Source organism: Microcaecilia unicolor, chromosome 2, assembly GCF_901765095.1.
Source record: "Microcaecilia unicolor chromosome 2, aMicUni1.1, whole genome shotgun sequence".
NCBI classification, from domain to species: domain Eukaryota; kingdom Metazoa; phylum Chordata; class Amphibia; order Gymnophiona; family Siphonopidae; genus Microcaecilia; species Microcaecilia unicolor.
In genome coordinates this window covers 130,316,826-130,330,637 of record NC_044032.1, presented here as the reverse complement: position 1 = coordinate 130,330,637, position 13,812 = coordinate 130,316,826, and the positions used below count along the sequence as shown (strand labels likewise).

The following is a 13,812-nucleotide window of genomic DNA, read 5'->3' as shown; positions in this document are numbered from 1 at the left end:
GACACAAATGAAATGGGCGCTAGCAAGGTTTTCCTCGGCGTGTGTATGTTTGAGAGTGACTGTGTGAGAGAGAGAGAGTGAATCTGCGAGTGTGTGTGTGTGAGTGACAGAGTGAGACTGGGTGCGAGTGTGTCTGTGAGAGAGAGTGTGTGTGCCTGGGGCCCCTCCCTCCCACCCAGTTCCAGTGTTCCCCCTTCCTCCGTGTTCCAGGGTCGTCATCCCCCCTCCCTCCCTCCGAGTTCCAGGGTCGTCCCCCCATTTTGTTTTGTTTTTGTACAGGTGGTGCATTCCCCCCCTCTTCCCCTCTCGTCCCCTCCTCCGAGTTCCAGACCCCCCTCCTTTCCTCACTCTGAATTCCAGACCCCTCTCCCTCCAGACCCCTCTCCCTCCCTCCCCCCCTCGAGTTCCAGACCTTTCCCGCTCTTCGATTTGCAGACCCCCTTCCTCCGATTTCACGACCCCCCCCCCCTGCTGTGACCCTCTCGAGCCCCCCCCCTTCCCGCCACCAACCCTCCAGGCTTTGGAGCCCATCTGTGAAGAAAGTTACGGACACAGGCAGGCAGACGCATAGAATGTTGGAGGTGAGAATTATTATATAGGACGTGTCATAATGTGTCTAGTGACATCAGTTAGGGCTTCTGAGCCCATCTGTGAAGAAAGTTACGGACACAGGCAGGCAGACGCATAGAATGTTGGAGGTGAGAATTATTATATAGGATGAGGTCTCACCAGAGTCTTATACAGAAGCATCATCACCTCCCTTTCTCCTTCTGGCCATTCTTCTCTCTATGCACCCAAGCATCCTTCTAGCATTTGCTGTCGCCTTTTCTACCAGTGTGGCCAACTTAGATCATCACATACAATCTCACCCAAGTCCCACTCCTCTTTCATGCACAAAAGTTCTTCACCCATAAATTGTATGGGTTTTTGCAGCCCAAATACATAACCATGCATTTTTTAGCATTAAATCTAAGATGCCAAATTCCAGACCATTCTTCTAGCTTTGCTCAGCCCTTCCTCATGTTATCCACACCATCAGGGGTGTCTACCCTGGTTCAGATTTTGGTATCATCTGCAAAGAGACAAACTGTACCAGACAGCCCTTCAGCAATGTCACTTACAAAATGTTAAAAAGAACCAGCCCAAGAACTGAACTTTGCAGCACACCACTGGTAACATCCTTTTCCTCAGAATGAGCTCCTTTTATTTCTGTCTCCTTCCACTTAACCAGCTCCTAACCCAGTCAGTCACTTTAGAGCCTATTGTTGCCACCCTACCTTGTTCGTCTGGCAGCGACCATATTGGAGGGATCATCTGAGCAGCAACCATCTTGGGAAGATCATCTGAAGGGCAGCCATCTTGGAAGGATCATTTGAGGAGCAGCCATCTTAGGTAGCTCACTAGGAGGCAGCCATCTTGAGTTCTTTTGGGTGTGCCCTATGGGAACTCTTGCCTCACAGCTGAGACCAAGACCCTCTGATTGGAGGCCTATTTAAGAGCTGGCCTGAGCCACCATCTTTGCTTCAGCTTTTATGATTATAGAGGTTTGGTGCTCGCATTGTGTGTGTCACTGCTTACTTGTCTGCTGATACCTGACTACTTGGACTGGACCTGACTACCCGCTGTGTTGCTGCCTGCCTTGACCTTTGGACCGGACCTGATTATCCAATGTATTGCTGCCTGCCTTGATCTTTGGACTGTACCTGATTACCCGCTGAGTTACGCCCGCCTTTATCACTAGCCAGGTCATTGGCTGCCCAACCCCGTCCGAATCCCGAAGTCCTGGTGGCCACCTGCACCTGGGGGCTCAACTTCTGGGGAGTGGTGGTCGCTTCCCAGGTGAAGCTAGGGGTTGTCCGGCTGCCTGACCGAGTGCGGCACTGCTGTTCATCCACCGTGCTCAGTCGTGGCACAAGGGCTCACTACTCAAGTTCTAACACCTATACCAAGGGCACTCAGTTTATTTATTGGTTATCTATGCAGAACCATGTCAAAGGCTTTCCTAAAATCTACACCATATCTAGTGCTCTCCCTTGATCCAACTTTCTGGTCACTCAGTCAAATCAGATTTGTCTGATAAAGACCTGCCTTAGGTGAAACCATGTTGCCCCAGGTCCTGCAATCCATTGGATTCCAAAAACTGTATTATTCTTAGTTTTAAAAATGTTTCCATTAATTTATTTACCACAGAAGTCAGACTTCCAGTCTGTAGTTCCCATCCTCTTCCTTATGCTTTTGTGGAGAGGGACCACATCTGCTCTTCTCCAGTCCTCTATGACCACTCCCGACTTTAGAGAAGCATTGAAAAGGTCAGCTAGCAGAGCCGCTAGAACTTCCCTAAGTTCCTTTAGTACCCTCGGACGTATGCTATCTGGCCTATCGCTTTGGCCACCTTTAGTTTAGACAGCTCCTCACAAACCCAGTCCTTTAAAAATCGATCATCCATTCCTATTTGTTTTTGTCTTCTGCGGGCCTGTTCCCGGCCCTTCAGCTGTGAACACAGAATAGAAATATTTGTTAAGTAATTCTGCCTTATCTTTATCAGCTTCTACATATTCCTCCCCTTCTGAGTCTCCCAATGCCACTTTTGCGCTTCCTCCTATCACTAACATATCTAAAAAATGTCTTGGCCCCCTTATTGCCTTTTTTTTTTTTTCTTCCATTTGCATCATTGCTTTCCTGAGTACTCTACCAGCTTCTCTTAGCTTTTCCAGATATTGTCCACCGGTCTTCCTCTTTCTGTGATCTATTGTAGTTTATAAAGGCTAATTAGGGCTTCTGATTGTATAAATTGTTGAAATACTAGCCACATAAATTTGTGAACTTCTAACTTCACTATCTATAATTTACAAATCTTATATGGATAGTATTGGGCTGAATATCTAACTGAATGTCTCAATAACTGTATCAGGAGAGGCTAGTTTGGGGATGGAAGCCCAGACTGCAAAGTTTATTCTGAATTTATGAACTGCAATATGTTAGTTTTCGGAAATGTATTATGTTCAGTACAAGAAGAAACAAGTTTTTGTTTTGTTTTGTTTTTTCTTGTCACTGTTGTGGTAAACCAGTTAAGTTGTTTTTATATTTTTATTCTAATGTGTGATCTGTATTTGGTGAGGGTCTAGTTGTGCATAGGTGCCAATGTTTCAAAATGATTGGTGATTTCGGACACAATACAAATAACCTCTCCATGACCACAGTGAAGGTGCTTGCTCAATATTGGTGGTGCGCAGCACCCTCTGGATTCACAGAGCTGGCTTCTATATGGCAGTTTTGCCTATGTCCAAGGTTCGGTATTCTATTGCATGTACTTTGTATAGAAATCTGTTAGTCATTCTGTTTTACCAGTAGCAGGTATAGTGTAATATTAGTAGTGCTGCCTATTCATAGGTAATGATTTTGCTGTTTGAATCATAGGAATTAGTGCTACTGTTGTGTGTCAGGTTTGCTATATATGTATGTTGAGTTGGAATTTTTTTCAGGTTTTGTATTCACAGTGTGCCTGGTAATTACTTCTTATTGTTTTATATTTCATGTATGTTGATATCATTAAATCCGTTAATCATAAATCACTCCATTTTTGCTCTGGATTATGCATTTACTTTAAATGTCTGTGTTTGCAGAGATAGAGCGGTTGTATTTTTAAATAACAAAGTTTTATAATATTGTACAGTATTCTTCCGTTCCCACTCAGCTATTCCTTTATGCCACAGGCTGCCAAAAATTTTTAGGGAGACCTCTGTGGTATCAAATGTGTAAATGCTGAGAAAAACATTGATTAGTCCAAGATTTTGTTCATAATGTTGCAAAATTGTAATTTATGTACATACTAGCTTCTTTCTAGCCACAAATGAAGTAGTTTGTGTGTGTGTGTAGGAGTAAATTCATTTCTGGTCCTGGCTCCACCCCCGCTTCCAATTCAGGCTCTGCCCCTGTTCCACTTCCTCTTTGTCAACAAATTAAGCCTTGACTTAGGATGTCCTTTTTAGACTTGGATATTTCTTCTCATTTGGTTATCGCTGTTGGACCCTCCCTAGTCCTGTCCATGACGCGCCTCCTTGCTATTTGGACATACTGCAGTGTTGGATGTCTCTCCTTTGCAAAATTAGGATTTGGACATTTCAAACAGATGAACATCCATTTGAGCATTTTGAGACATCCCATATGCTTTGAAAATAAGCTCCTGTGTCAGCCCTGGCCCTGCCCATTCCCCTCCCTTATGATTTCCCCCTTACAAGTGTGCACTTGTGTGTATAAATGCTAGTATTGTATAAATTTAAGTGCACAACAGGTATTTAAATTTAGGTAACCTGTTATAGAATGAGAGGGTCAGTGTTTGGTGGAAGCCACAAAATTAGTCTTTGAATTAATATATTGTTAAGCCAGTTTTTGCACAGGAAATAGTGAACCCAAAGTCAGTCTGATTTTCAGGATATCCACAGTGTTTGTGAATACAGTATTGAGTAGTAAGGCAGAGCAATAACCAGTATCCAAGACAAAAGACTTCAGGTTCATGGCCACCAATGCTAAAATGTGTATATTTGGTGGTGGTGGGGGGGGGGGGGGGAGATCTATACATTTGTACCATCTGTTGGCTTAGACAGCAAGGCATCAGCCTCTCAGTCACCTAGAAATCTAACTCTATGTGTTTGCAGCCATTCTTCAGATTGGAATAGGAAAGAAGCATCATGAATATGTGACTTTTTTTCCAGGGTCCATGTCAGCACTGTTACTCAATGCTTATTAAAGAAATTGTACTGCAGAAATTGTATTCTGCTAGAATAAGTACAGAGTAGTTAATATGAAATGTTAGTGATCCAGGGCTACTGCAAGGTGGGTATTAGGCACCCTGGTTAACATTCAGCCTTCTATCCTTCCTCAGTTATCTTTCAAGCTCCCATTGCCTGCTTCCACTTACATTTTAATATGCTTAACATTCATGTCCTTTCCTAGAACAATCATAATTGAATATCATAGTAATATTAGTAAATGATGGCAGAGAAATACCAATATGACCTGTTGAATCTGCCCAGAAAGATTGTCAGGGCTGGTCACTTTCCTCATGCATGTGTTGTCAGGGTTATACCTGCTGCACAGAGCAGGTCATTTTCATCTTGCTTGCACAGGTACAACTCCAACAATATACTTTTTATATCATTTCTATAGCGCTACAAGGCATACGCAGCGCTGTACACCATACACAAAAAAAGACAGTCCCTGCTCAAAGAGCTTACAATCTAGATAAGACACGAGACAGACAGAGAACCATTAAGGGTAGGGGAATAAAGAGGTGAGGATAAAGGATGGCAGTAAGTGAGGTACTGAGTAAGAGAGTCATGGTTAGGAGTCGAAAGCAGTAGCAAAGAGGTGGGCTTTAAGCCTAGATTTGAAGACAGCCAGAGACTGAGCCTGATGTACCGGCTCAGGGAGTCTATTCCAGGCAGAGGGAGCAGCGAGATAGAAGGAACGGAGCCTGGAGTTAGCAGTGGGGGAGAAGGGGGACGACAGGAGATATTTACCCAGCGAACGGAGTTCACGGGGAGGAGTGTAGGGAGAGATGAGAGCGGAGAGGTACTGAGAAGCTGTGGAGTGGATGCACTTGTAGGTCAATAGGAGAAGTTTGAACTGTATGCGGAAGCGGATAGGGAGCCAGTGAAGCGACTTGAGGAGAGGGCTAATGTGAGTATAGCGACTCTGGCGGAATATAAGACGCACAGCAGAATTTTGGATAGATTGAAGGGGAGAGAGATGGCTGAGCCGGAGACCAGCGAGAAGCAAGTTGCAGTAGTCTAGGCGAGAGGTGATAAGGGTTTTGGTAACGTCCTCGGAAAGGAAAGGGCAAATTTTGTTGGTATTATAGAGAAAGAAACGACAGGTTTTGACAATCTGCTGAATATGAGCAGAGAAGGAGAGAGAGGAGTCGAAGATGACTCCAAGATTGCGCGCAGACGGGACAGGGAGGTTGAGAGTGTTATCTACCAAAATAGAGAACGGGGGGGGGGGGGGGGGGGGAGAGGAGAGGAGAGGCAGGTTTAGGAGGAAATACATACATGAGAAGAGCAATTTCCAAAAGCTGTTTATCCAGGTAAATGGACTATTTTAAAATTGCTCCCTCTGTACTGATAGAAGTATGCGCTAATGGTTCTTTGAGTTTAAGTAGCTGTCGAGATCTGTTGTTTCACTTTAAGTGCAGCTGTTTTTTGTTGTCAAGAGCTGTGCCTTAGCTAACTGCCTTGTCTGCTTAAATGGTTAAGTTGGCCCTGTAGAGCTCCTGGTAGAAGTGCAGAGAGCTTATTGGCCAGGTTTGGATGGCAGACCGTGATAGCAGAATGCATTAGCAGCTGGGTATGTCCAGCAGGGTGCATGTTTTATAATTAACTAGTAGTGAAAACACAGGTGTACTCATCTTTGGCAGACTACACAAAGGTCCTGGGAGGCTCAGTAAACATAATAGCCATTTAAAGTACCGTATTTTTCGGACTATAAGACGCACCGGACCATAAGACGCACCTAGGTTTTAGAGGAGGGAAATAGGAAAAAAAAATTTTTCCTTTTTCCCTCCTCTAAAACCTAGGTGCTCCGGTGCGTCTTGTCCGAGTTTTGGACCGCCGTCCCGTACTTACACGATGCCATGTTCCGTGGTGGTCTAGTGACGTCGGGGCAGGAAAGAGCCCCCTCTTTCCTGCCCATCGCGCTGCTCTCCGTGCTCCTCACTGCTTTCTGACGGTCTCGGCGAGATTCAAAATGGCCGCCGAGAATCTCGGCGGCCATTTTGAATAGCGCCGAGACCGTCAGAAAGCAGTGAGGAGCACGGAGAGCAGCGCGATGGGCAGGAAAGAGGGGGCTCTTTCCTGCCCTGACGTCACTAGACCACCACGGAACATGGCATCGCGTAAGTACGGGACGGCGATCCAAAAACGCTACCTTCGGACTATAAGACGCACCCCCCATTTTCCTCCCAAATTTTTGGGGAAAAAAGTGTGTCTTATAGTCCGAAAAATACGGTAAGTTGTGATGATAGAATCAAACTAGCAACTGGTTTTGTCTGACAGACTGCAAGTTCTGTAATAACTAGAAATTCTGGCAGAAACACAATAGTCAGGTCTGTCTGGAAGGCTATGCAGGGAACAAAGGATACCACATGCTTTTGTGCCATGACCATACTAACTTTACTGGCTGTTTAGATTGTGACAGAGCTTTGGGGTTAGGCATGAGAAATGTGGGTGTTGAGGGGAACTAAGTGGAAATCTTGCACGCTTTTTTTACCCAAGATGGTGGAGTGCCAAAGAACAAGATAAAAAAAAAAAGCCTTCTGGATAAAGGGAAATCTTGCAAGTGGGAACAGAATAAATGAGTGGGATAATGGTTCTTTTTCTGCCTTCATCTTCTCTGTTACTGTATTATATGTTTTCATACATTGGAGCCCCAGTGTATGCAAAATTTTGTTGTGGATATCCTGAAAACCCAACTGACTAGCAGTTAAGGGGACAGGGTTGGGAAGCCCTGCTCTAAAGCAGTTAACCAGAATTTCTAGTTAACCCAGTGTTAGTTCATATACTAGTTTGTTGATGTTTTGTTTTGTAAGTAGTGCACATTTTCATTGGTTTTAAACTCTTTCTTTTAGGATTTGTCAGGGCTGCCAGGGAGAGCTGAAAGATCAACATGTAAGTCAGTTTTTCTGAATGCCTGCTGTTGTGCACTGTGTATCTTGCCTTGCAAAGCCTGTCTTGTTCTATTGGAGAACTATTTTATGTTTCACACTTCTTTGCCAAATTCCTTGCTATGTGCATGGAAATACTGCAGTGATCTCCTGTGAAAGCAGCATGCAACTCGTGTCAGAGCTGCTTTTGGCACTGCAAACAGTAACACTACTTTTTTTGTGGCATAGGAGCATGATCATTATGCTGAATCCAGATTACCTGCTTGGCAGCCCATGAGTTCTACAGCACTGGGCAACTCTTAAGCATTGCTGTTTTGAAAACTACCTCATATGTTGGAAACTCAAGATAAAGATAGCAATGTCTACTATTTATTTTTCACTACCATCATGGGAGTAACTTGGTGCCTGGAAGCTATTGAGTTAGGCAACACCCAGTTTATATTATTAAGGTTCTCCTTTTTAAAGCACATACACTTACAAAGTTACATGGAGGGACATTTTCGAAATAAATGTCTATGTTTGGATTTGGACGTCTTTGTAAAATGTCCAAATCCGGGGGCGGGAAAACGTATTTGATGGACGTCCATCTTTTGTTTCGAAAATACCATCAGAGACATCCAGATCCAAGGACGTCCTTAAATTTGGACATCCCTAGACATGGATGTCTTTGACTTTCGGCGATTTTCGAAACCAAAGACGTCCATGTCAAAAATGTCCAAATGCAAGCCATTTGGACATGGGAGGAGCCAGCATTTGTAGTGCACTGGTCCCTCTGACATGCCAGGACACCAACCGGTCACCCTAGGGGGCACTGCAGTGGACTTCAAAAAATGCTCCCAGGAACATAGCTCCCTTACCTTGTGTGCTGAGCCCCCCAAAACCCACTACCCACAACTGTACTCCACTACCATAGCCCTTACGGGTGAAGGGGGGGCACCTATATCTGGGTACAGTGGGTTTGAGGTGGGTTTTGGAGAGCTCGCTGTTTCTTCCACAAATGTAACAGGTAGGGGGGTCTGGGTCCACCTGTCTGAAGTGCACTGCAATACCCACTAAAACTGCTCCTGGGACCTTCATGCGCTGTCATGGACCTGAGTATGACATCTGAGGCTGGCACGAAATATTTTTAAAGATGTTTTTTGAGGGTGGGAGGGGGTTAGTGACCACTGGGGGAGTAAGGGAGGTTATCCCCGATTCCCTCCAGTGGTCATCTGGTCATTTAGGGCACATTTTTGTGGCTTGGTTGTAAGAAAAAAAAGGACCAGGTAAAGTCATCCAAGTGTTCGTCAGAGACGCCCTTCTTTTTTCCATTATCAGTCGAGGACGCCCATGTGTTAGGCACGCCCCAGTCCCGCTTTCGCTGCGCCTCCGACACGCCCCCGTGAACTTTGGTCGTCCCTGCGACGGAAAACAGTTGAGGACGCCCAAAATCGGCTTTCGATTATACCGATTTGGGCGACCCTGTGAGAAGGACGCCCATCTTGCGATTTGTGTCGAAAGATGGGCTTCCTTCTCTTTCGAAAATAAGCCTGATAGTGCATTTGGATTTTCAGAAGGCATTTGACAAAGCCCCTCACAAGAAACTCCTCAAGAAATTAAAAAGTCATGGGATTGGAGGCAGTGCCTTATTGTGGATCGGAAAGTAGCTAAAAGACAGGAAGCAAAGAGTTTAGAATTATTTTTTAAAAATCAGTTTTTCAAAATGGAAAAGGTTCAGTAATGGAGTGCTGCAGTGGTGTGTACTTGGGACATGTACATTTTAATATTCATAAATGATCTAGAGAAGAGCAACAAACAATGTGATCAAGTTGCATATGGCAGAAAATTATTGAAAGCCATTAAAATGGCAGAGAGGAATTGCAGAGGATTTTGTAAGATGAGAAGACTGGACATCTAAAAGGCAGATTAAATTTAATGTGGATAAATGCAAAGTGATGGTATGACACGAGTTGGTGCAAGTGTACATCCCTACCAGACACTCCAGTCATCTCGCAACAGAAAATTAGTAATCTGTTGGGAATGGGGTACATTGTAGATGACCCTTCACCAGGCTTTCTCTTTGGTAGCGCTGTTATTGTGGAATGCGCTGCAACAGGAGGTGAGATAGAAGGCAGAATTTAAGGCATAGTTTTTTAACTCATGTCTGTGGATAGCTATGATAGAGAATGGAAGGAGTGGATTCACATAAGAACATAAGTATTGCCATACTGAGGCAGACCGAAGGTCCATCAAGCCCAGTATCCTGTTTCCAACAGTGGCAAATCCAGGTTACAAGTACCCGGCAAGATCCCAAAATGGTGCAATACATTTTATGCTGCTAAGCAGTGGATTTTCCCCAAGTCCATTTTAATATTGGCTTATGGACTTTTCTTTTAGGAAGCTAGCCAAACCTTTTTTAAACCCGCTAAGCTAACTACTTTTACTGCATTCTCTGGCAATGAATTATACATTGAGTGAAGAAATATTTTCTTCAATTTTAAATTTACTACTTTGTATCTTCACTGCATTCCCCCTAGTCCTAGTATTTCTGGAAAGAGTAAACAAGTGATTCACACTACCCATTCCTTTCCATTATTTTATAGACCTATATCATATCTTCCCTCAGCTGTCTTTTCTCCAAGCTGAAGAGCCCTAGCCCTAGATCTAGATTTATTATTCATAACCCACCGTTATCCAGGGTGGGGGAACATACATAAGAAATTCACAATAAGAACCACAAAAGCACATACATAACCATATCATACCCATACAATCCAAACAATCTATACATTCATAACCTACCAAAGTTTCTTGTTACTTGAAAAGGGAGCACATGTGTCCCAAAGATTAAATTGTGTGCTTAGAAGAGGCAAAATAACCCAAACACATTAAATGGGCTTTCAAATGACATTTAAATGACATTGGGGCTCATTTTCAAAAAGAGAAAAACGTCCAAAAAATGGCATAAAACTGCATTTGAGCATAAACAGAAAAAAAGCAACACTGGGCCTTCAGGATAGAGATAACGATCGTCCTTTAATTTCAGATTAAAGGACGACCGTTATCTCTATCCTGAAGGCCCAGTGTTACTTTTTTTGTTTTTGTTTATGCTTGTATGCTGTTTTTACTCTCTCTTCTGTGATTATAAATCTGCATTTGGACATTTTTCTCACAAATGTCCAAATTGGTATTTTCAAAACCAATTTTTATATATTTTTCTATGAAGTCTGTCAGAAGGGCATTCAGATTACAAGGGGGCATGTCAAGGGCGTGTTAAGGGTGGGATCTGGGCGTTCCTAACACTTGGATGTTTTTCTGCCATAATGGAACAAAACAAAAACATTCAGGGCTATAAGTTGGATGTTCTAGTCTAGACCTGTTTTATTAACGAATAAACCATAAAAAAATTGCCCTAAAATGACCAGTTGACTACTGTAGGGAATAAGGGATGACCTCCCCTTACTCTCCCCAATGGTGCACTAACCCCCTCCTACCTCTAAAAAAAAATGTGATTAAAAACATAACTAACCAGCCTTTATGCCAGCGTCAGATGTTATACTCTGGTCCATTAAAGCAGAATGCAGGTCCCTGGAGTAGTCTAGTGGTGGTTGCAATGCACTGCAGACAGGTGCACTTGTGGTGGAAACTGTGAGCCATCCAAAACTCACCAGAAACCCACTTAACCTCATATAGGTGCCCCCTTCACCCATAAGGGCTTAATATAGTGGTGTACAGTTGGGGGTAGTGGGTTTTGGATGGGTTTTGGAGGGCTCAGCAGACAAGATAAGGGAGCAATGGTGAGATGTATACCTGGGAGCATTTATTTGAAGTCCACTCCTGTGCCCCCTAGGGTGCCCCATTGCTCTCGTGGGATTTCTGTGTGGCCAGTCTACTAAGAATGCTGGCTCCTCATACATCCCAATGTCTTGATTTTGTGTGTTTTTTCACTTGGACTTTTTTTTTTCGGACCAAAAAGATAACGTACAGAGCACAAAAACATCTAGCAAATAGCCATTTTCAAATAAAAAAGATAGATGTATTTCTCTTTTGAAAATGGCTATATTCCTCACTTGAATTTTGGATGTTGTTAGCAGAATATCCAAAGCTGGACAGGCGTCATATCGAAAATGCCCCTTATTAGGTCTTTTTGCAATCCACAAGGTGGAGGTTGGGGATATTGCATTTTATGTAAAGTACTGATATTTTATTATGCTTGTGCAGTTAAGTTTTTATTTTGTAAATTACTGTGGGCTGATTGGTAGTATTATCTGTCAAGTGTAATAAGGGAAATGAAGTGCAGATATGGGATAATAATCCCAACCACTGTTATAAAATGATGGGTTCAGAGTTAGGAGTCACCATCCAAGAAGAAGATTTTGGAGTCATTGTAGACTGTTTACATTTTCAGCCCAGCATGTCACACAGTGGTGTAGCTACGGGGGGGCCTGGGCCCCCCAAATTGGATTTGGGGCCTGTGTTTTGACTGGCAGGGGTCCCCAACTCTCGTCAGCTGAAGCCTTTCTTCAGCGCTGTTCTCTGCACATTGCCTTCCCTGCTTCCTCTCACATCACGTGCATGCTTGGTTTTAGTGAAATGAGAATGAAGGTGATGGTGAAGCGCCATTTTGTTGCCGGCAGCTCCTGAGGAAGCAACAGATTGTGAAATGGAGGGGCTCTGTGTAGCTTAAGCTGTGCATAGCACAAAGTTTTAAAAGCTAAGTCACTGAGATTTATATAAGTTTAAGATTGATGAGAATATTATAAAGTTAAAAATTCTTATAAAAATTAGAGAAAAAAGCAATAAAGGATGGTGATGTTTTCAAACAGCGGCTGTCATTGAAAATCAAGTACTGGTTTTACTGAAGTCTTTTCCTTCACCTATATAAATCATTTAGTGCACGTTATATGCAGACTTACAGGATTTGTATGTGGTTACATAATTTAGTTTGCTAGCCTTTTTAGAAGTGAGTAGAATTACTAATATGAAATTAAAACATAATTTAGGTGTCCATCTCATTTTACTTTTCTTGCTTTGGCTGTTTCTTCTTCTGCAGGTTTATATTTGCACATTATGCCAGAATGTATTCTGTGTAGAATGTGACTTGTTTGTCCACGATTCCCTACACTGTTGCCCTGGCTGTATTCACAAGATTCCTATGGCTGCAGGTGTTTGACGCTCCCTGACAGAGAAACAGAACTAAAAAAAAAACGGACGCAACAGAGAGAAAATCTTGATTTGTAAGATGGATGAATGATGCATTTGCTATTTACAGCTCCATATCTCACTATTTATACAATGTGTTATGTTGTACAGTAAGAACAGCTGGCTCATGGTACTGTGTACTTGAGAGACCATTTGTTATACCTTGAATTATTGTCACAGTCATTGCTTTATATATGTAATAAGAGTTGTTTGTTTGTTTGTTTGTTTTAGCAAAATATGAATAAACATTTTATCCATATTTATTTTGAAGTCTAGTTGGAATAATTCATACAAGAAAATGTCTGGTTTCCAACTCCAGGCCACTGTTTCCAAGTTTTTCTGATTGTATGTTTACCATGATCTTGTGGAAGGTGTACTTCTGATGTTTTGTAGCATATTTCTGCTTCAAGTTGGCACACCTGTGCTTTTAAAATATAGGCAAAGTTTGCCAGAGATTGGTGGCAAAGAGCACAGAATGGAGCCCTTTATTTAACTTTTTAGTATTGCATAACATGCTGGATCAGTCTAGATAATGTTATGACCCCCTGCCAGCAGATGGAGTCAGAGAAAAAAAATCAAAGCTGACTTCATTCTCATTTCAGGGACTTCAGAGCCATGGTATACGCTTCTGTCTCTAGCAGATGGTACAGACATATTGTAGAAGCTATGACTGGGCCACTCCCAGGAAAGCTAGAAGTCCAAGTTCTTGATTGAACATAGTCCAAGTCTGGAAGATGATCCAGGCCATAGTCCTTTGAGGCTAATTTCCATCCCCTCCCCCCTTAGGAACAGACTCATTTGAGGTCTGTGTTCCCACACTGGTATGTCCAATAGCAGGTGGACCTGATGACTTTTTGCCCCCCAATATAGCTTGCTTCCAGTATGTCTGAATAAAGGGAGGTGAAGTGAGCTACTTCACGTAAAAATACGTGTCAAGCATACTAGTGGGGGAGCAGATGCTCAAAAGTCTG

At 43.0% G+C, this 13,812-nt stretch overlaps 1 protein-coding gene across 5 annotated transcripts in view; it reads left to right on the top strand.

Annotated features, from left to right (window-relative positions):
• The window catches only part of LOC115463103 (general transcription factor IIH subunit 2), a 111,597-nt gene extending 98,497 nt beyond the window's left edge, over window positions 1-13,100 (top strand). For 4 of the 5 annotated variants that reach the window (XM_030193318.1, XM_030193317.1, XM_030193315.1 and 1 more), the window contains exons 15-16: window positions 7,625-7,664; window positions 12,693-13,100. In XM_030193318.1, the coding sequence (XP_030049178.1) occupies window positions 7,625-7,664; window positions 12,693-12,812 (160 nt within the window). In that variant the 3' untranslated portion in view covers window positions 12,813-13,100. The remainder of the gene's footprint in view (window positions 1-7,624; window positions 7,665-12,692) is intronic. The other variant, XM_030193319.1, reaches the window with a different exon arrangement.
• The last annotated feature ends 712 nt before the right edge of the window (window positions 13,101-13,812 follow it).